This window comes from Mauremys mutica, chromosome 4 (assembly GCF_020497125.1).
Source record: "Mauremys mutica isolate MM-2020 ecotype Southern chromosome 4, ASM2049712v1, whole genome shotgun sequence".
Classification (NCBI taxonomy): domain Eukaryota; kingdom Metazoa; phylum Chordata; order Testudines; family Geoemydidae; genus Mauremys; species Mauremys mutica.
The window spans coordinates 121,268,514-121,291,089 of NC_059075.1; the positions used below are offsets into that span (position 1 = coordinate 121,268,514).

At 50.9% G+C, this 22,576-nt stretch overlaps 2 protein-coding genes across 7 annotated transcripts in view; one reads left to right on the forward strand and one right to left on the reverse strand.

Moving 5' to 3' along the window:
* The window catches only part of LOC123369035 (zinc finger protein 271-like), a 136,017-nt gene that overhangs the window by 109,391 nt on the left and 4,050 nt on the right, over positions 1 to 22,576 (reverse strand). Inside the window, exons 3-4 of the mRNA XM_045014406.1 lie at positions 18,191 to 18,791; positions 17,187 to 18,106 (exon numbers count right to left, since the gene is read on the reverse strand). Of these exons, the coding sequence (XP_044870341.1) occupies positions 17,187 to 18,106; positions 18,191 to 18,791 (1,521 nt within the window). The remainder of the gene's footprint in view (positions 1 to 17,186; positions 18,107 to 18,190; positions 18,792 to 22,576) is intronic.
* LOC123368238 (coiled-coil domain-containing protein 9-like) lies at positions 799 to 9,471 on the forward strand. 6 transcript variants are annotated; one of them, XM_045012862.1, is made up of 10 exons: positions 799 to 922; positions 1,776 to 1,864; positions 3,975 to 4,072; positions 4,174 to 4,306; positions 4,848 to 5,362; positions 5,723 to 6,342; positions 6,693 to 6,772; positions 7,061 to 7,166; positions 7,665 to 7,760; positions 9,029 to 9,471. In XM_045012862.1, exons 6-10 carry the CDS (start codon positions 6,223 to 6,225, stop codon positions 9,029 to 9,031), a joined length of 405 nt encoding a protein of 134 aa, XP_044868797.1. In that variant the 5' UTR covers positions 799 to 922; positions 1,776 to 1,864; positions 3,975 to 4,072; positions 4,174 to 4,306; positions 4,848 to 5,362; positions 5,723 to 6,222; the 3' UTR covers positions 9,032 to 9,471. The 6 variants fall into 6 exon arrangements, with proteins under 6 accessions (XP_044868797.1, XP_044868793.1, XP_044868796.1 ...); XM_045012858.1 differs by lacking the exons at positions 6,693 to 6,772; positions 7,061 to 7,166; positions 7,665 to 7,760; positions 9,029 to 9,471 and having other exon boundaries at positions 5,723 to 6,183; XM_045012861.1 differs by lacking the exons at positions 6,693 to 6,772; positions 7,061 to 7,166; positions 7,665 to 7,760; positions 9,029 to 9,471 and having other exon boundaries at positions 3,975 to 4,063; positions 5,723 to 6,183.

Genomic DNA, 22,576 nt, shown 5'->3' on the forward strand with positions numbered 1-22,576 from the left:
GGACCTCGGGGGTAGGAGCAGCGTGAGGGCAGGACCTCAGGGGAAGGGGCGGGCAGGGGCAGGGCTTTGAGGGAACGGGCGGAGGGAGGGAGGGCTCGGGGAACGAGGAGGATTAATTCAGTTCAGTGGCAGCTTTGTCTGTGGGTGACACTGTTACTGCAGTGGGTGTTTAAAGCCGGGCTCACCCGAGGGAGGAGGAAGGGGCTGGATGGTGGGGACAGCGGGAGTTAGGGGAGCTGACAAGTAGCCGGTTACAAGGCTCATCAGACACACACAGAAACCAGCTCACACCTAGAGGCGGGGGGGGGGTGTTAAAGCCCCAGCAAACAAGGGGCGCTGGGAACATCCCCGCGGTGCAGACAAATGTATAAAGTCACCGGACGGAGACAGACCCGGCACTAAACTGCCCCGCACAGACCTGCCCCGCGCCAGGGCCGGCGGCGCCTCGGGCGCCAGGGTTTGGGGGGCGGCGGGAGCTGCGGGAGCTTCGGCCGCCCCGGTCCTCGCCCCTCCCCCGCCCCGATCAGCTGCTTTGTGCAGGGGGCGAAGCGGCGCAGAACGTTCCTACGTGGGGCAGTTTAATACACTGCACCGAGGGGGGGGGAGGGGGAGGGGCGGGGATGAGGAGTTCGGCAGGGGGGAGGTGTCAGGTTGACCCAGGGACCCGCCCTTACCTGGGCTCGAGAGGACGGGACGTCCCGGGGCAGGCTGGGAGTTGTAGTTCCTGGCTCTTCTCAGAGCGGAAGTGACGGCCAGGTTGCTCAGACAACGCGCCCCCTCCCAGTGCACACTGGGTAGCGTAGTTCTCCCTCTCACACGCGGCCTTCTATTGGAGGAGGGGCCCTATGGTCGTCACTTCGCCGCGCCTCTCCCCGCTCCCTGATTGGTGGAGAGAGCGCGGGACAGAGACTCGGCGTGTGAGGTGAGGCCCTGGTTCCTTCGCCCCGAGGCTTCGCTGCCCTCCCACCCCCCCGTCCTGGGCGCGCGCTGTGGCCGTTGAGATTCGAATCCCGCTCGCGGCCGGGGGGGGTTGCGCGGCTCAGTCCCCGCAGGCGGCACCAGTGGGAATCCCGGCGCTGCTGGGGGGCCCGGAGCGGGGGCAGCCGGCGGCCGGGGCCAGGCGCGGGGCCGGTCCGAGGAGCGCTGAGGCGGGATGGTGAGTGGCGGCTCCGCACAGGCCGGGGGCTCAGACACCCAGTTCCAGGCGCCAGGCCCAGCCCCTGCCTCGGGAGCAGCCCCGGGCCCGTGGGAGCCGGGCTGGGGGGGCCACAGTGCAGAGGCAGCGTGGAGTGAAAGGGCTTCACCCCCCCCCCCAGCTGGGCCTGGGGGGCAGCAGCAGGTGGGGGGGGGAGGGGCTGAGCTGCCTGGGAGCAGCCCCACAAGCGGCAGCCTGGGGCCGCGGGGCCGGGCGATGTCCCATCCCGTGTGCGCAGGGGCCAAGGGGCAGAATCAGTCTGTGAGTTGTCCGGCAGTTCAGGGGCTGCAGCCTCTTCACGCACACGGTCACTTTGTGAACTTCAGAGCAGCCCAGGATCTGCCGTGGCCCTTCCCCGAGGCCCCGCTCACGCCATCCCCCTTCCTCCGTCGCTTGCTCTCCCCCACCCTCACTCACTTTCACCAGGCGGGAGAGGTGCAGGCTCTGGGCTGGATTAACATGGGGGCAAATAAAATCAGGACATGTCTCTGTGGGGAGGGGGTTTCAGTTGTTGCTAAAGGTGGGGAGAGCCCTCAGTCTCTGACTGTGTGTCTGTGTGTGTGTGTTTCTCTCTCCTCAGGATATTGGGGTTGAGTTTCCTGGGTGAGACGCTGCTGATTCAGAAAAGGATTAGACACTTATATGGACAATATCATCCAAACTTCGCTGGTATACAAAATGTAGAAGGGATATAAATCCTCATGCTTCAGGATATAAGCCTGCCACTAACTGATAGGGGTCAGGAAGAAACTTCTCCTATGGGCAGGTTAATCCATAATTGTTTGGTATGGGGTTTCTCAGACTTTCCTCTGAGGCAGCTGGGCCTGTGACTAGCCCTGAAAAATAGATCATTAGTGGGCCTTTATATTATGGGGCTGATCATTTTTTGTTTTACGGTAGTGTTTAGATGTTCCAACCAAAATTCAGGGTCCCATTACAAAAACATAGTAAGAGATTGTCCCGTGCCTCAAATACAATCTAAACAAATAGACAAGATAGGCAAACAGTAGGATAAAGTATTATTAACCTCCATTTATGAAGGGCCAGATTTTCAAAGGTATTTAGGTGCTTAAGACGCAAACAGATGCTTAAAGGTGCTTTTGAAAATTGCACCAGCAGGTTAGGTGCATAACACCCACCGATTTCAATAGGAGTTAGGCGCCAAATCTAACTTAAGCACTACTGGTCTATTTCCCATTCCAATTTTCACCAAAACCAATACGGTTCTGCTCACTGATGCCTAGAATATTCCTGGAATTTTGGAATTGATTGGATGTGGTGTTCACAAGTTCATGTTACAAACAGAGAAATGCTATCAAGTAGAGTGAAGAACTCACATTACTCAGCTTTTTTCAAATGTTTTCCTCACACAGATCACTTCAGATAAAGAATATTTCTTCTCCCAACCCGCCCTGCCTCACACCTACAGTACCCCACAGCAACAAGAGAGCTTAGTGACATGAAAAAGTAATTTTAGGACAAGATTAAGGGCATGGGTGCAAACCAAGTGGTTTAAAAGTGATGGGTGCAGTCAGTCATTACATGATGATGTACACAGTCTGTGACATCACACTCCATTGCCAAGGAAAAATAGTGACATCTCGTGCAGAGAAGCGTAAACAAGAAGCGGGCAGCATTATCTTCTGCAAATATAAACAACTTGTTTGTCTGAGTGATTGGCTGAATAAGATATTATATTACGCCCATAACATCACAGGCCATAGATGGTCAAAACACCTGGCTTTATGGTCACCGCTGTGGTGATGGCACTTTCACATCACTGGTATCTGATAGCCATAGATGGTCAAACCTTTTGGGATTTTTCCTTATACGGATACTCGGAGCCACAAGCAGGTGACCCATCTCAGGCGAGTAATAAAGAGATTGTGTGACACGCCAGCCAGCCTCTGCCTATAAAGGCTGGAGCTGCCACCTGCCAATTCAGCTCACAAGCTCCAGAAATCCCAACAAGAAGAGGCTGGCTGCCTCCTGTAGGCAAGACTTGAAAGCCAGACACCTAGCGTGATGGAAACAAATAGAAGGTGCAGAAGCTGTGACAGGTTAGATCACAGACTGCTCACTTAAAGAATCAGAATGGAGACATTGCTGTTCCAACACCATTGTCTTCCCAACCAGCTGGCCAAACACAGCCGCTTGGTTATAGAGCTGCTCAACTTTCTTAACAGCTCTTACTCCATCTGAGACCTTTTCAAAGCTATCCACACTGGCTCTTTCAAAAGGAAAGTCGGTGGATTTTTACATATCTTCCTAACCAGTCTTTAAAGGGTTAAGTCAGTCTGTGAGTTAATTAACTCTTTCTGGCCCTGTCGCCTTCCAATGAGATATTATATTACACCCATAACGTCACAGACCATATATGGTCAAAACAGCCACTGGGCCTGGGGTACTCAGCTGGGGCCAGGCAGGGGCCGACGAAACCAGGCCGGAGGGAGCCGCTTCATCAGAACGGACTGGAGGGAGCTGCTCAGCTGGGCTGGGCCTTGCCATGCCTCCCTGGAGCCCTCCTCACGCTCCTTTCCCCTGGTACAGCCTTTGTTCCAGCTCAGGTGGTAGCTAGTGGATTTCTCATGATGGCTGCCCCATTTGTTCTCTTCCACCCAGATACAGATACAAAAGTGATAAATTTATACAAATAGGATGACCACACTCAGTAGATTATAAGCGTTGTAATGATACCTTACAAGAGACCTTTTGCATGAAGCATATTGCAGTTACATTATATTCACACTCATTAGCATATTTTTATAAAATCATATAGAATGGAACATGACAACAGCGAAGACAACGACAGCGGAGACACCGCCGAAGAAATGCCCTAGAACCCTTGGGCCATCACGCTTCAGGAATGTGCGTGAGGTACTAGGAGACCTGGAGATGGGGGGTGTCCTGCTGGTCGTAGGTCAGTGTTGTGAACCCCGTTGCTAGGCTGGCAATAAAACATAGTCTTGTTTTCACAGCCACTTTCGATCTCCTGGCTTCTACCCCTTAACCTGCTGGCAGGGCATTGTGCAGCACCCTTTCCAGCCCACCTGGGTGCAGGAGATCGAGGAAGAGAGCATCTGCCATCCAGCTCCATCCCATCTAGAGCAAGTGAGTGGAGGTCTCCAGAGCCATCGCCAGTGTGGTGGGAATGGCCCAGCAATAGGGCTCCCAGCCCTTCCCTTGCAGGAGATTGTTCCCAGCGTCGAGAGTCTTTGGGGAGGGCAGAACCTGCCAGGTGCTGAACACCCACAACCGCAAGCAGTGAAATCAGTGGGAACTGAGGGCGACTCCTCCCTCCTAGGATTGGCACCTTGTGAACGAACTTTCGTTGAGGACTATCGGGGTTCTGCTCTTTCTCTGGCCTGGGAGGGAGCGGGGCCTACTGGGGTGGAGGGAGCTGCTTGTCCAAACTAACGGCGAGCCCCATTGCTCTGAAAGAACGAGACTCTCCCAGTTTCACAGGGCCCTATTGGGAGCAGCCTGTGCTGTGAGCTGCTGCCAGTGCATGTGGACGGCAGCCCCCCTGCCCTGGGGAGGGGTGTGTGGTGAGGAGGAATTGCCTCAGCAGAGGGGACGTGGGCAGGGGAGCAGGCAGGCCTGTTAATGAGAGGCTGCCTTGAGCCCAGACTCATGGCTGCTCCCCACTCAGTTCCAGGATGGAGCAGTTGAAGCGGATGCTGAGGAGGAAGGCTGGGCAGGTGGCTCTGGAGCCAGTAGGGAGCAGCGTCCGTCTTACCCAGGAGGAGAGTGGCCCCTCTGTCCCCGCGGGCGGGGAAGAGGCCAGTGGGCAGGCAAAGTGGAGAAGCTCCCTGACCTTCTGGAGGAAGAGAAAAACACCAGCTCCTTTAGCAGGCCCTGAGGCACCTTCTGATCCCAAATGGAGGTGGCCCCGGGTGATGCTATGTAGGAGGGACCCAGGTGAGGGCAGGAGCCGGGCAAGGTGGCTCTGTGGCTTCCTTTCCAGGAAGCAGAGGAGCCAGGAGCCCAGCCCCAGGGCCCAGCAGGAGCCATCCACCAGCCTGGCCACCGAGGAGACCCCAGCCAGCCCAGAGCAGGAGCTGGGCGGCTCCGGCACGGGGACCAGCAGCTCTGCCTACTCCCAAGGGGCCAGCACCTCCTCTGTGGGGTCTGACAGCCCTGAGGCTGAAGGCTCCCTCTGTGCAGGTGAGGGGAGACCCAGGGGACAGGGGGAAGGACAGGGGCAGTAGGGGACTAGTAACACCCTGTGCCCATTGGGTCACCAAGGCGCCAGGACTGAGCCACGGGAGCCCCACTAACACCAGGGGGGCAGGGGATGCTGGGCAGAGTCCGGGGAGCTCCAGCCTTCCCTGATGATGTTGGGGGGGCTGACGGCCACAGGGCCCTGAGGCTGATGGGCCTGAGGGTGTCTCTGGGAGGGGCAGGGTGGGGCCCTCTATGCCATGGGGTTTCTTGTTGAGGATGGGGGACATTGAGTCATTTCTCTACACTGCATCCCGCCAGTGGCAGCACAGATTATCTTTTCTCCTTCTCTCCCTGGTGCAGAGACCCCCAGTGCCCAGCAGGAGTGGGCTGAGGAGGAGGAGGAAGAGGAGTGGGTTGAGGAGGAGGAGGAAGAAGAGAAGGAGGAGGTGTCCCCTGAACAAGACACCATCAGGGTCATCCAGGAGCACCTCCAGGGCAGAGCTGAGGTACAAAAATCTTACAGCTGCGGTGCCCCTGAGTCTGCCCTGCCCCTTCTTCCATCCCCACCCACACAGGGGGGTCTTGTCCCAGAGAATCCATCACCCCCAATGGGGGGAACTTCTCCCTTGTTACCTGGCACCCCAAAGTGGGGGCATTTGTCTCATGCAGGCCAAGGTGTCCGCTCCCCGCAGACACTGTCCCAGTTACAACCCCAGTCTGTGCAGGGCGACACTGGTTTTGGGAAGCGGAGCGGCTTTCCCTGTCCAACTCCATGGGGTTCCTGAGCCATGGAGCTGGTGTAGGTGGGTTGGGGAGGTCCCTACCTATCTCTCTCTCTCTCCCCACTCCACTCCTAGTTGATGGCCAAACAGCTCCGCTTCCTCCATACTGCCCCATGTCTGTGCTTCTTGGCACAGCAGCAGGGGCTGAACACTCTGGAGCCCCACTTCTCCAAAGCGGCCCTCGTGGAGAACATTGCGGTGAGTGGGACCCCGTGTCTGGCCCCTGGGGCGAGGGACCCAGAAATGGGAGGAAGAGTTGGTGACGCCAGAGGGGAAAGCAGAGGACAGTGGTTCCTGTGGCTGAGGGCTGGGGAGCAGGGAAGGGAGAGCTTCTGACACCAATCGGGAGCTGGCAGTGGGGGAATTGTAAGGCCGGAGGGGAGGGGACGGGGGGAAGGAAGCTTGATGGATGGGAGGAATGGAGGGCCCAGCTGGTTGGGGGTGGGGGTGACACTGGCTGTTTCTGCAGAGCACTTTGGCCTCCTCCCTGGGAAGTGCCTGTGGGGCCTGAGTCTCACATGCAATTTTATCTTCTTGGGGTCTCTCAGGAGCTGATTGAAAATCTGCCCACGGTGCCAGAGCCAACCTCCATCACCTCCAGCTCCATGGCCACAGTTTGCAGCCTCAGGTACCAGGACCGTCCCATCCAGCTGCCCTAACCCTGGTGCTGATCGGGTCTGGAGCCGGGAGTCCCAGATCTTCTCCGGCCTAGATTACCCCCAGCTGTGGCTGTTCACATCCCCCAGCAGAGGAGGCGGGAACATCCCCCCTTTCCTGGCTGGGGGGTGATTTCACTCCAGTAACGTTTGCGTGGCCGTAGGGAGGGGATCACTGCGGGGGAGGGGGTCATGTCCATGGCAGTGCCAGCGCCACTCCGGTGCCACCAAGGATAACACAGGCTCCTCTCTCCCCGCAGCAAACTGAAGCCACTGCTTGCCCTGGAGCTGGAATCATGCCTCCTGCGGGCTCTTCTTTACACCATCTTCATGATGGGCACTGGGCAGGATACCACCCACTTCCAGGTAGGTCACGATCCTACTTCCCTGTCCCAGGAGCAGGAGCCGCCTCTGGTCCCTGCTCCCTCGGTTTGATGGAGCTGCTGAGAATAGGGGAGGGGTGAGCAGAGCTCGGAACAGGCCTGAGACAAACTGGCAGGGAGGGTCCCTTCCCTCCAGGGGGGATTGTGTTACCCCTCTGTGGCTAATCCCAGCCTTCCCTCTCCTCATTCTGTGCTCTGCTGCCTAGACTCTCCCAGGGATCCTTCCTCCCACCCATTGCAGTTTGGCTGGTCCCTAGTCTGCTGGGTACCAGGACCTACACAGAGAACTGCTAAGGGCAAGGATTGAGGAGCCAGCAGGCATCAGGCTATGAACTCTTGCTAAGTGTCCTTGGAGTGATGTGAATGGGAGAGGCCAAGATGTGCCTTTTGGTTCTGGCCAGGGCTCCCAGAGAACCCCCCCGGTCCCGTGACTGGTGTAGCCCCATGTCCCATGACTGACAGGTGTTCCTGCTTCTTGCAGGCTCTGCACAACACCTATTTACAGAGCCTGGACGCTAGGGTCGGGTGCCTGCTCACCGAGACCCCCACCCCAGACAAGCTGCAGCACCTCTTGGAGGTGAGTAGAATGGGCCGGTCTGGGGTGGAATTTCCCCTTAACCCCGTCAGAGGGCTGCAAAGGAGAGACTAGAAGAGTCCTGTTTCCATTGTGTCCTCCCAGCTTGGACCCAAGCAGCCCCACGTTTCCAGAGCTGTCAGTGCAGTGCAATGTTGGAACCCTTATGCCTCCTGGAGCGGGGGCGCAGGGGAGCAGAGGGAAGGAGCTGGGACTGTCAGCCAGAGCTCTGCATGGTGGCATTAAGCACTAACAGTGAAAACCAGGCCTGGCTGAGGCCTGAGAGACTGAAACCCACCCCTGTGAGATGCAGGACATGGGACTCTGAGAAAAGTCACTGGCTCCTTTCTAGGGAGACCCTGAGATACAGGAGGAGCCTCAGGGAATCAGCTCTTCTGTCCTAGGGACCCTGCAGTTCCTGGAGGGATTGTCCTCATGGCCACTCCATTCATCCTACCAAGGCTTTTGCAGCTAGGGTCTGGGGTCGAGGACATGTGCCTTGATCCTGATGTGCTGTTCATGGATCAGAGCACATGATCTGAGGGTTCAGAGCAAATAGACCAGCCCCAAGACCGACCATTGTCCCAGCCTGGGTGAGACAATGACAGCTTGTGCCCAGTGGAGGACAGGGCCAAACAGCTTGGCTTCCTCCATGCTGTCCCACGTCTGTGCTTCTTGGCACAGCAGCAGGGCTGGACACTCTGGAGCCCCACTTCTCCAAAGTGGCCATGCCCTCAGGGGCTCATTCACCTGCACATCTACCAAAGTGATATATGCCATCATGTGCCAGCAATGCCCCTCTGCCATGTACATTGGCCAAACCGGACAGTCTCTATGCAAAAGAATAAATGGACACAAATCGGACATCAGGAATCATACCATTCAAAAACCAGCAGGAGAACACTTCAACCTCTCTAACGACTCAGTGACAGACTTGAAGGTGGCAATTTGCAACAAAAAAACTTCAAAAACAGACTCCAAAGAGAGACTGCTGAACTTGAATTAATATGCAAATTAGATACAATTAACTTAGTTTTAAACAGAGACTGGGAATGGTTGGGTCATTACACTAATTGAATCTATTTCTTCATGTTAAGTATCTTCTATGGGTCATCTCGATTATCACTTCAGAGGTTTTTTTCTCCTGCTGATGATAGCTCATCTCAATTGATTGGCCTCTTACAGTTGGTATGGCTACTTCCACCTTTTCATGGTCTCTGTATTTATAAATATCTTCTTTCTGTATGTTCCATTCTATGCATCCGCTGAAGTGAGCTGTTGGCCAGTGAGTGGCCCATTGAACGGACACTTAATTCACAATGGACCATGGGAGGCACCCATCTACGCTGAACGGACTTTTCTGTGAACGTTCCATCTGACGTATCCTGCAAAGTATCCATCCTGCAATGACTGAGCAAAATGGGGCATGAATGGGGACTTACCCATGTGACTCCAAGCTCCCATCTTTCACCTGTGATTTTCCACTAGCTGTGCTGAGGACTTTGAAACCATGGGTTTCCCTCCACATGGCAGAAGTTAAGAGGCCCTGAAAACATCTCCACTGTGCCTCTATCCTGCTCAAACCTCTGGACTATGGACTTATACTAATGGGAGCATCTAACCAAGGGAGAGGAACTTCCAGTGATTTGGAAGCACCCAAAGACTTATCAAGCCAGCAGTTTATTCCACCATTGCTATAAGCCTGAACCAAGAACTTTGCAATTATTATATTTGAGTCCTTTAACCAATTTTAATTCTCACCTTTCTTTCTTTTTATAAATAAACCTTTAGCATTTAGATACTGAAGGATTGGTATCAACGTGATTTTGGGGAAATATCTAAGTTATATATTGACCTGGGTGGGTGGCTGGTCCTGTGGGATCAGAATAGCCTCTTAGTTGAAGACATTGATTTTAAAGAACCACTCATTTCTCAGTCTAGTGTTTTCGGTGGGAATACAAGGACTGGAATTCCCAAGGAAACTGCTTTCATGACTTCTTGTTAGCTGGTGTGGTGAAGCAGAAGTTTCCTTTGCAGGTTGAAGGGGAAAGGACGGACATTACTCATCTAATCGTAACCACATTGAGATGCTGAAGGGAGCAGAGCGAGGATTTGCTACTAGCAGTAATCCAGCCCAATGGGGAGGAGTTAAATATAAAGAAGAGGGTCATGTGGAGAACAGGGTTTGCTCTTAGAGCCTTGGAGAGAAAAGAAATCTGCCACTTTTTCTCTCTGAACTCAATTTGCTTTTCTTGTTCCTTTCCCTTACAGTAAAGATACAGAGAATGGAAGTGGTTAAACTTCTCCTGAGGCAATGAATCACTTGGCTTGGTTTCCTCTCACCATTGCCAGTGCAGACAGGAGGGACAGGATTTGTTTTAAACGAGTCATGGACAGTGGATATTTTCATTGTTTTCTTTCTAAGCATTTAGCTCAGGGGTCAGCCTCACAGCCCAGTTAGTACTGAGGGAGAAGTATTAATTAAAGGACAAAACCCTTCCTTAATGCAGAGTTAAGATTGGCGGGTGCAATATCAGCCCCTTGCAGAACCTCTGCAGCCGCAAAACTCAAACTTCTGAAAAGCAGGAGATGCAGTTACAGTTGCCTGCACCACCTTCATCCTGTCCTCTGTCAGCAGCATCCCTTTAACACACACACCTTTACTCTACCAACACCCTACTGGCTGAAATCTACAAACTGTTCACTACCTTTTACAGCCCTTCCAACCAGAGCTCCAACCCCATCTTGGCCTGACGAGGCCAACCCCTGGGCAAACCAGACTGGGGTAAGGATTGGGCAGGGCCATGAGAGTGACTGCAGAGCAAGACCCCTGACCCCTACTCAGATCAGCCCCACCTCACTGATCTCACCTCGGACACACTGCACCCCTCCCCAAATTCCTGAAAGCCTGGGTAGGGGAGCTTATTTTCCCTTGTGATGGTCTGAGCTCTCCCTCCCCACCCGGCCACAGCTGGAGCTAAGATAGATGCCCCCTCCATTGCTCCCCTTTGGGAAACAGTGTTAATTTAGACGAATCTGATAAGGCTCAGACATGGAGTGGCTGATCTCCACTCACATTCTCCACAGTTCCAGCCCCTGTTGCTTATTGAAAGAAATGACTCAATATCCCAGTTTCATGTTTTATTAACATGAACAAATAAAACCAAGAACATACATCGCTAAGGCTAAATGACTATAAATACTATACAGCTAATGAAAGGTTAAACAATACAGTGACAAAGTTCAGGTCAAATCAGTAAATCAACGAGTTAACTAGGATATTGCGTTGGAATCAAGTCGTCAATTTAGTCAAACCATCAGATGAATACAGCAGAAAATCAACCCTTATAAATCCTAGAACAGCAACCCAAGGAGGCAGGTGCATATTTAGTGGTGCCAAAACCCCAATCAGAGGTTTTCACCCAGGCAGTGCATCCCAGATTTAGCCAGCTGAACATTTCAATACCGAAACCAAATTATTGCTTATATTTAGCCCACAGCCTCAAAGTGAATTAGTTTTCTCCTTAGATTTCACTATTGCATCACTAATAATAGAAAAAGGAAAATAAATGGCAAAGATTACAAGGGGTTGGATCTCTGCAGCAATTCGGCTTTGGAGTCACATGGAGCAGGACCTGTAGCTGCAGTTGAGGAACCAGGTACTGGTATAGCTGGCCCAGCACTTCGGACTAGCAGGCTTTTCAGGTACAGGAGACTAGTGAAGGCTGCACAGCCTGTCACTGTTGTGCTTCATTCCCCAGAGGGGATCAGTCCTGGGATCCTGGAAGTCAGTCTCTCTTAGATGACTTACATAAGAACACAAGACAGGTCATACTAGGTCAAACCAATGGGCCATCTAGCCCAGTGTGCTGCCTGAGAGTGACCAGTGCCAGATGCTTCAGAGAGAATGAACAGAACACGCTTGTTGATTTGAAAGCTGAAGGATTCCCACCCTTACCTTATACTTTATTATTGTAGATTCCAGCTTACCCCACCTTACCACACCTCCGGCGAGGTCTCTGGGCAAATCAGGTGTGAACTAATCCTTCGATACAGACATGTCCCACTCTACATGAAGTGAGGCAGAGTTTGGGCCAACGTCAGTTTGGAATAGCCCGACTTAACCCGGCAGTTTTCTCAAAGTATCTGCTGTCGTAAACCACATGCAGTGTGGACGTGTGAACCCCAAAGGTATCAAACATGAAAGAAACAAAGGCCAGTTACGGGGAGGTTTCCATGGCCAGGCCTGAGGGTTAAACAGCTGGGCTCTAACAGCTGGCCTCCTCGAAAGGAAAAAGGGTCTCAGCAGCCATAAAAATAACTGGTTGCAAAAATCAATCATCATGCATCCATCACCATTTTAAATTCTGACCTCTCCTGCCCGATGTGTCTTTGTTTAGCAAACAAGCAAATTGGGGAACTCTGTGGCTGTTACCCTCTAACTCAGTAGAAGGTTACACATCTTGACTCAAGCAATTTTCCTCTTCACAGAATATTTATTTTAAAGTTTATCAAAATAAATTCCATTTGAAAGAGAAATAATTACAGTCTACACTGGGGCTCTATTTTCATACATGCTATTTCTCTCATATGTTCCCCCGCTCTAATTCCTTTGGAGTGAGGTTTTACTTTTCAGGATTAGCCACCATTTCCAATATAGTAGGAGGGGCAGGGAGAGAACTAGAAGAAAACCTGAATTATATAGTAACACTGAAAATTATCACATAATCAGCCTCTTACTTTACACTAATTAACTTCATGTTTAATTTCATTGTCACTGGTAACAACTTATTCAAAGATTACAAAATATAAACCTATAGGGCAGTTTTCTCTTAATTCCCATTTCCACCATTGAGTTTTGTGTGAAGTCACATTCTACAATAACCTAGGAGCCTTCCATTTATGAGAGTTCATTTCGCCCTGGGTCTTCTCCCATAAGTGTAGGTGGAAGGGCTCTCACGCTACGTGGGAAGGCTGCATCATGAGAAAAAACACCTGTGTTCTATCATCACATTTTCTAATCTTTCAGAGTAGCAGCAGGCAGAGAAGTGATACAAATGCATTTAAGACTTAATAGCAAAACTAAGGGTACGTCTTCACTACCCGCCATATCGGCGGTTTAGCAATCGATTTCTCGGGGATCGATATATCACGTCTCATCTAGACGCGATATATCGATCCCCGAATGCGCTCATGTCGACTCCGTAACTCCACCAACACGAACGGTGGTAGCGGAGTCGACATGGGGAGCTGTGGACATCGATCCCGTGCCGTGAGGATGGTAAGTAATTCGATATAAGATACTTCAACTTCAGCTACGTTATTCACGTAGCTGAAGTTGCGTATCTTATATCGATTTTCCCCCGTAGTGTAGACCAAACCACAGAGTCAGGACTCAGCATTTATGTATCCTGCAGTCTGAACTTGGAATCTGATACATTCCCTCATTGGCTACCCTCATTTGCCCAGCATGTAACTGCTTCTTGTCCAAAAAGGCAGCCAGATTGGGACCCATAGGCATGGATTGGCTCTGAAACAATCAGATGTTTCTCTCTGTGCTTCATGAAACTTTGGATCCAAATGGTAAAAGACAGTTGTTCCCAATTTAATAATGGCATCATTTAGGAGTGAGACCAATGCCACTTAACTAGGGAGCAGCATTCTAAAAATAGTTTACCTGGGCCATCCATCTCTGGGGCAAAAAATCAACCACTAGTGCATGCGATTTCTACCTGAGTCCTTGTCAAATCTTTGACTTTTCTTGGAGTAATTTTACACTTCTCTGGTGTAGAATTCTTCACCAAGCACACAAAAGATCAGTAGCAATAGTGAAGTATAACACCCCCCCCAAATATGCCCTTTATTTCTTTAATCTGGTGGCACAAATTTAAATTAGGGACTAAATTCAGGTGTGGCTTAGAATCCTTGTAAAACATCAAATGTCAGGTATCTATGGAAAATAGGTCTCTTTCTGCAGCTATATCACATTCAACACGGATTTCATTTTCTACATATTTGCAGCATTGCCCAGGGGTGACTGAACAGAAACATCACTTCCATTTTCCCCTTCCCTACCTAGATAGGAATTGTATTTCCCAAATAATAGGCAACCCGCACCTGATTAGGAAGGAGAACTCTTCACGAGCAACCTCCTGCAGGGCCTGGGCCACAACTGCTTTGGGGGCCAAATGCATGGGTATCTTATAGTCCCATAGACTTTAAGGTCAGAAGGGACCATTATGATCATCTAGTCTGACCTGCACAATGCAGGCCACAGAATCTCACCCACCCACTCCTGTAACAACCCCCTAACCTTAGTTCCAAGTCATTTACCAGGGAATCTTCTTCACAGCACTTTAGAAAAAATATTGACCTTCCCAACTGAACAACAGAGGGGTTGGGATGGTGATAGGGAAGCCCTCTGACTTACCCTAGCTTCTTCTGTTGTTAGAGAGGGTGAAATGACATTTTCCCCTATCCCTGCCCTGTTCATAGAATATCAGGGTTAGAAGGGACCTCAGGAGGTCATCTAGTTCAACCCCCCTGCTCAAAGCAGGGCCAATCCCCAGCTTTTTGCCCCAAATCCCTAAATAGTCCCCTCAAGGACTGAGCTCACAACCCTAGGTTTAGCAGGCCAATGCTCAAACCACTGAGCTATCCCTCCCAGTTCCTTCTCTTTGTTGTAGTTCAATATATTTTAAATGAGAAAAGTGGTAGTAATTTGCTCTCCAGCACAACCTGAAGCAACATCAGAGCAACTGGGAACGAAACAATTTGTTGATGACTAACAATTGCTTTGAAATGGGGGAACAGTATAACTGTGATGCTCAGGGTTTGTTTAGACTAGGAAAAGTGATGGACTTTAGGTCAGGTCAAGGGGAAAGCTAATGCCAACCACTGCACCTGGGCTGCAGCTGCACTACAACTATAATTGTCTTTTTACACCAAGATCACTAACTTGAGCAGCCAATGCCATGTACAGCCCTAGTGGATGGAAGGCCCAGGTAGTTTTTGCCTCAGTGTAGCTTGTTGGGATCAAACCTCTCTTCCCCACCTGGAGCTGAAGAACATTCCTAGCTGGAGGGACACACACTCCTACGACTCAAAAGGAAAAGAGTTGATAGAAAAGATCACAGGATTGACCCCAAAGAAGGGTGAGTTGCAAAAGGCAGAAGCAGGCAATTCATCTGCAGGAGCTGAGAGACCACGGTGAAGATGGTGTGAAGATCACTTTGTGGGGAATTAACAAATGTGATTTAATAAAAAAAAATCTTTGGCCAACCCTAGTCAAGGCATTTATTACAGTTCTCTCTCATGTGGATTTTCTGATGTCTAATAAGGCTTGAGCTCTGATTGAAGGTTTTCCTAGGCCTGGTCTACACTACGAGTTTATTTTGAATATAGCAGCGTTAAACCAAATTAACGCTGCACCCGTCCACACAATGAAACCCTTTATTTTGGTATAAAGGGCTCTTAATATCGATATCTGCACTCCTCCCCGACAAGGGGAGTAGCGCTGAAATCGGTATTGCCATTTAGAATTAGGGTTAGTGTGGCTGCAATTTGACGGTATTGGCCTCCGGGAGCTATCCCACAGTGCACCATTGTGACCGCTCTGGACAGCAATCTGAACTCGGATGCACTGGCCAGGTAGACAGGAAAAGCCCCAGGAACTTTTGAATTTAATTTCCTGTTTGCCCAGCGTGGAGCGCTGATCAGCACAGGTGACCATTCAGTCCCAGAATCAAAAAAGAGCTCCAGCATGGACCGTACGGGAGATTCTGAATCTGATCTCTGTATGGGGAGATGAACCTATTCTACCAGAACTCCGTTCCAATAGACGAAATGCCAAAACATTTGAAAAAATCTCCAAGGCTATGATGGACAGAGGCCACAACAGGGACTCGGCCCAGTGCTGCGTGAAACTTAAGGAGCTGAGACAAATGTACCAGAAAGCCAAAGAATGAAATGGACACTCACGGAGGGAGGGGCGACTGATAACTGTAGCTATCCCACAGTTCCTGCACTTTCTGAAAACCATTTGAATTCTTGGCTGAGCTCCCAAAGCCTGAAGGGTCAAAAACATTGTTGTGGGTGGTTCAGGGTATATGTCATCAGCCCCCCCCCCCCCCCGTGAAACCAAAGGGAAAAAAAATTGTTTCCTGCCTTTTTTCAATGTCACCGTATGTCTACTGGATGCTGCTGGCAGACACGGTGCTGCAGCGCTACACAGCAGCATCCCCTTCCCTTCCCTTGCAGACGGTGCAGTATGACTGATCTCCGTCATCATCGTCCCATGACTTCTCCTGGCCGGCCTCGGTGAGGTCGGCCGGGGGCGCCTGGGCAAAAATGAGAATGACTCCCCAGGTCATTCTCTTCTTTAAGTTTTGTCTCCTGGAGATTCACTCCTGCCTGGAATATCATAGCAGCTGGAGGCTGCCCTCCCCTCCCCCCTTTGATCTCTGCTTGCAGAGGCAATAAAGTCAGTGTTGTTTCAAATTCATGCATTCTTTATTACTTCATCACACAAACGGGGGGATAACTGTCACGGTAGCCCAGGAGGGGCGGGGGAGGAGGGAAGCAACAGGTGGCATTGTTGCAGGGGCACCCCCTAGAATGGCATGCAGCTCATCATTTCTGTGGGATGTCTGGGGCTCTGACCCAGAGTGGCCGTTTGCCTCTCTGGTTCTTTAGTAGGCTTGCCTGATATTCTAGGCAGGACTGACTCTCCCTTTAGACAAAACTTGAAGAAGAGAATGACCTGGGGAGTCATTCCCATTTTTGTCCATGCGCCCCCGGCCGACCTCTCCGAGGCCGGCCAGGAGCACCCATGACAGCAGCAGACGGTACAGTATGATTGGTAACCGTCATTGTCAACTTGCAAGGCAGCAGACGGTACAGTAGAGCTGGTAACCCTCTTTGCTAATTTGCAAAAGGCAAGGGGATGATGCTGTGTAGCGCTGCAGTGCCGCATCTGTTAGCAACATCCAGTAGACATACGGTGACGGTGAAAAAAGGCTGAACAGGCTCCATGGTTGCCGTGCTATGGCGTCTGCCCGGGCAATCCAGGGAAAAGGGTGTGAAATAATTGTCTGCCATTGCTTTCACGGAGGGAGGATTGTCTGATGACATTTACCCAGAATCACCTGTGACACTGTTTTTGCCCCATCATTCATTGGTATCTCAACCCAGAATTCCAATGGGCAGAGGAGACTATGGGGACTATGGGATAGCTACCCATATTGCAACGCTCCAGAAATCGACGCTAGCCTCGGTACATGGACGCACACCGCCGAATTAATGTGCTTAGTGTGGCCACGTGCACTCGACTTTATACAATGTTTCCAAAAATCGGTCTCTGTAAAATCGGAATAATCCAGTAGTGTAGACATACCCCTACACTCAGCTAATCATTAGGGCATCTCCCATGTGGATTTTCTGATGTTTAATAAGGTTTGAGCTCTGATTGAAGCTTTTCCCACACTCGGAGCATGTGTAGGGTCTCTCTCCTGTGTGGATTCTCTGATGTGAGATGAGGGCTGAACAATGAATGAAGCGTTTCCCACACTCAGAGCATCCATAAGGTTTCTCACCTGTGTGGATTCTCTGATGTGTGGTAAGGGCTGAGCTATAACTGAAGCGTTTTCCGCACTCAGAGCATGTGTAGGGTTTCTCTCCTGTGTGGATTCTACAATGTGAGATAAGTTGTGAGTGCTGACTAAAGCTTTTCCCACACTCAGAGCATGTGAAGGGCATCTCTCCTGTGTGGATTCTATGATGTTTGATAAGGTTTGAGCTCTGATTGAAGCTTTTCCCACACTCAGAGCACGTGTAGGGCTTCTCTCCTGTGTGGATCCGCTGATGTGAGGTGAGGGTTGAATTATCAATGAAGCGTTTCCCACACTCAGAGCATCCATATGGTTTTTCACCTGTGTGGATTCTCCTGTGTGTGATAAGGTTTGAGCTCTTATTGAAGCTTTTCCCGCACTCAGTGCATGTGTAGGGCGTCTCTCCTGTGTGGATTCTCTGATGTGTGATCAGGGCAGAGCTCTGATTGAAGCTTTTCCCGCACTCAGGGCATGTGTAGGGCGTCTCTCCTGTGTGGATTCTCTGATGTGAGATGAGGGCTGAACGATGAATGAAGCGTTTCCCACACACAGAGCATCCATAAGGTTTCTCACCCGTGTGGATTCTCCTGTGTGTGATAAGGTTTGAGCTCCGATTGAAGCTCTTCCCGCACTCAGAGCACGTGTAGGGTCTCTCTCCTGTGTGGATTCTACGATGTGTGATGAGGGCTGAGTGCCGACTAAAACTTTTCCCACACTCCAAGCATGTGTAGGGCGTCTCTCCTGTGTGGATTCGCTGATGTGAAATGAGGGCTGAACTATCACTGAAGCGTTTCCCACACACAGAGCATCCGTGAGGTTTCTCACCCGTGTGGATTCTCTGATGTGAGATGAGGGCTGAATGATGAATGAAGCGTTTCCCACACTCAGAGCATCCATGAGGTTTCTCACCTGTGTGGATTCTCCTATGTTTGATAAGGTTTGAGCTCTGATTGAAGCTTTTCCCGCATTCAGCGCATGTGTAGGGCATCTCTCCTGTGTGGATTCTATGATGTGTGATAAGGTGAGAGTGCTGATTAAAGCTTTTCCCGCACTCAGAGCATGTGTAGGGCGTCTCTCCTGTGTGGATTCGCTGATGTGAGATGAGAGTTGAACTATCAATGAAGCGTTTCCCACACTCAGAGCATTCATAAGGTTTCTCGCCCGTGTGGATTGTCTGATGTGCGGTAAGGTGTGGCCTCTGACTGAAGTGTTTCCCACACTCAGAGCATCCATAAGGTTTCTCACCTGTGTGGATTCTCCGATGTGTGATCAGGGCAGAGCTCCGATTGAAGCTTTTCCCGCACTCAGAGCACGTGTAGGGTTTCTCTCCAGTGTGGATTCTCCAATGTGTGAGAAGGGTTGAGCTCCGATTGAAGCTTTTCCCACACTTATGGCATCTGTAGCGTGTCTCTTCCAGGTTGATTCTCTTGCGTGTAATAAGGTCTGAGTGGCTACTGAAGTTTTCCTCTGGCCTGTGCTGAGTCTCACAGTCTTTTGCTTTTTCTGGGAGTGCACAACTCCCGGAAACATTCCCTTTGGATCTTCCTGATAATGTTCCATGTGGTTCTACTTGTTCAGCATCTTCCTGCTGGAGTTTCTCCTCCTCATTCTCACTCGCCATCCCATCACCTGATGGGAGATAGAGAGAATCCAGACATAGGTCACTCCCTATGCCGGAGAGAAAGGAATCTCAGAGAGAGGAATGGAAAAGGGATGAACAAACCAAAATATGTGCAGGAGAGATCAAACCTATCAGGATCTGATTTTTCCCAAACCCTTCCCCAGAGGAGAGAGGAAGGGATCAGTTCTGGTCTGTATCTCATGAGATCATTCAGGAGAAAGCGAGATTGGGGAGGGACCTGCTTCCAGTTGTCAGTCAGAATAGGTAGAAAGCCATGAGTGACATCTGCCATAATGGTTCCACATCTGCAGAGAACAATCCTGAACTTGGAGAGCTCACAAGGTCTTTGTAGGGCATCCCAAATGTTTCCTGTATTCACACACAGTTTTTGAGTTGGTTTAACCAATTCCTCACCGTAGTGAGGCCAAGTGGCCTCCCTCTGAACAGGAGAGCGAGGGACCACTACACTCCCCTTGGTGGGCGGAGCCTAGCCTGCCCCGCCCCCCCTTGCCGGAAATGCCGGGGCTAGGCCGGAAGTATAAGAGGCAGGCCCTGCAGCCCAGTTGGGGCAGAATCCCCGGAGGAGAAGGACACTCCAGCTGTGCTGCTGTGCCCAGGAGGGGAACTTACACCTGGCTGTCCCATAGCCACAGAAGTGGGAGATCCTGACAAGGACTAGCCCAGACCACTGGCCACGGTGTACCGCAAGGAGACTGAGGAGCCCTGGAAGAGAGAGGTACCAAACCCCGGGGAGGCAGGAAGTGGCCCAGGGGCAGCCACGGAGCAGCCAGCTGTGGAGCTGGGTGTAGCTCTGTTCGCACGTTGCGGCCGGATCCTCACCGACGCAGGAGCAGCCAATCCTGCCTCTGCCAGGGCCCTGGGCTGGGACGTGGTGGAGTAGGGTGGGCTCACGTCCCCCTGCCATCCCACCCTGGGGTAGCCGACTTTTTACACTGTGCAGGGAAGCTCCTGATCTGAAGAAGGAGCCTCCCTTACCAGCTCCCTTATAGAGTGTTGCTTTGCTGGCTGCCTGAGCCCCACCCAGGCTAAAGCCAGCCTTAAGTCAAACTGGCAGCTTGAGCCTCCCAAAGCCCAGGCTAAAGCCTGGCTGTGACTTTGTGGGGCTGGGAACGAGAGGACCTGGGGGGCCTTGCTCCACCTCGGGTGGAGATAGGGGCCCTAGACTGTCCTGCAGCTTCGTGCCTGGGCCAAACAAGCTCAAAGGCAACTAGACCGAGTGGCCTCCCTCCGAGCGGGAGAGTGAGGAACAACTACTCTCACCTGTGCAGGCAGCTCTCGGGAGCACTTCTTCCTCAGAGCCCTGGAGGTGTGGGACCCACGGCTCTTCCCCTCCTTCCAGCCACGAGGTCACATTCAGTTTGGAAACTGGAAACTCTACTCCAGGCAAAGAAAAGAAGGGAGGTCAGTGGAGTTTGTGGGATACTTGTCACAGGGAATAGTCCATGGCTTTAAGCCCAGCTCATTTTTAAGCAGTAACATCCCAAGGCCATCTATTCATTACCGTAGTGCCTAAGGACCAGTTAACAGTGGGTCCCCATTGTGTTAGGCAAAGTACAAACCCAGAATAGTAGCTGGCCCATGCCCTGAAGAATTTACAATCTAAATAGACAAGACAGACACAGAATGGGGGAAGGGGTAGAACCCACTGTTAGAATAGAGATATTCAGGCCTGCCTGTACAGGCCTAGACTTTAAGAACTTAGGTGTATTTTTATCACTTAGCTAGTGACAGGGGAATTTGGTTCTTTGTTTTATTCCCAGTCTGCCTGTGTCTGGGCCTTCTCTCCCTAGGAGAGTCTGAGCCCTTGTTCGTAGGCTAAGGCCTTTGGCTAAGCAGCAGGAGCAGCCACAAGCTGGGAAGCGAACGGTCACATCCTCACCTCCCAAACCCGTCACACTGAAGTAAGGTGGGGTTGGGCTGTTAGGAAGACGATCCTGTCCCAATAGTGCCCATCACCACCAAATAAAGAAACAGATCTTAAGAGAGCATCCGGTCTGGCAAGAAATCCCTTCTCAATGGTTGTGGTTGTGAAACCCTCATTTCTGTAGGTTTTATCTTTATGGCCCCCACTTTTCTATTGTCAATCTGTCTCGTTCTCTAATTGTTTCTGTCTGCTGTACAATTAATTTTGCTGGGTGTAAGTTAATTAGGGTAGTGGAATATAATTGGCTAGAGAATTATGTTACAATATGTTAGAATTGGTTAGTTAAATTTCAGTAAAATGATTGGTTACGGTATAGCTGAGAATATTACTGTATAAACTGGGGTCAGACAGGAGGGGGAAAGGAAATTGGAATCATGTTTGTTAAGGGGGCGGGACAGGGAACAGGGACACAGGCAAGGCTCTGCGGCGTCAGAGCTGGGAAGGCGGACACTGGGGAACAGACTCTATTGGCGTATAGAGATAAGCCTGACTAGTGTGAAGGGCTTCGGAATCTGCTTGCTTGGAAACTATCCCCAGTAAACATCACTTTGTCTGCGCTTCAGACTTCTGATCCTTTGCTGCTTGCTGTCTGCATGACAAGAACCAGGAAAGTGGGCTGGGGAAGGGAAAGCCCTCTAACAAAACTGACATGACCTGATAACCAAGAGGTAAGCCTTTAAGGAAGGCTTTAATACACTTTGGAACGGATCAGGGATTCCCATGAATACTGATGAGGGGGCAATGGTAAATACACATTTAGATCCTTTTCTTGTTTTATATCTTTTCCCCATAAGGCTTAACCTCTGGCGCACTGTCATGGATCCACAGGATCTGTGCAATACCCTGGCTTTTAAACAGTCCTTGGGAGGTGCCCCTTGAGTGCGCTAGACCCCCAAGGGGTCCCACTCTTCCACAATGATAGGCCATGTAGCTTCAACACCTATGACTGAGCCTCTGGCTTCAACACTCCTATTTCAATCTGTGAGCTCTGCCCAGCAGGTCCAGCTGAACGACACTCCTGTGCAGAGACAGTTCCTCACTCATGCTTCGATGCACCTCAGCAAGTTTTTGCTGTGGCACTGGGCAGACTTTTAAAACAGAGCAGGGTTTTATTAGTCAACTGAAACACAGCATTGGAAAGTCCTTAGATTAGCACAGAGATGCAAAGAAGACAACATAGTCCATACTGGCCAATGCCCTTGAGCCATGCTGTAGCAGAAAACAGTTTGGTTTCCTTTCACTGTGCCTGTCCATTTGTCTTCACTCCAGTAGAGCTCCCTGCATCTGCAAACCCAGTTCTTCCTGCTCCCAAAAACATAACGAGTCCATAAATGCTTCACACTTAGCCAAGCTGAGATCCTCCCATGGACAGGTGACAATTATTCCCTTGTCTCTGTCAGGTATTCCACTGATGTAGGTTGGCCCCAGCCAGTCTTAATGACCCACCCATTCATATCACCCCATGACAGCTACGTGACAAAACACCTCATGTATCCTGCTCTTTCTAATCATAGCAATACCAATCAGAGAGGGAAACTGAGGTGTGTATTGGCATCATAGAAGTATCGCCAAAATTCCCACCTCTATCACACACACACACTGCTCACAGTCCTTGGAGAGAAAGCAAAGCACAGGAACTGGAGGT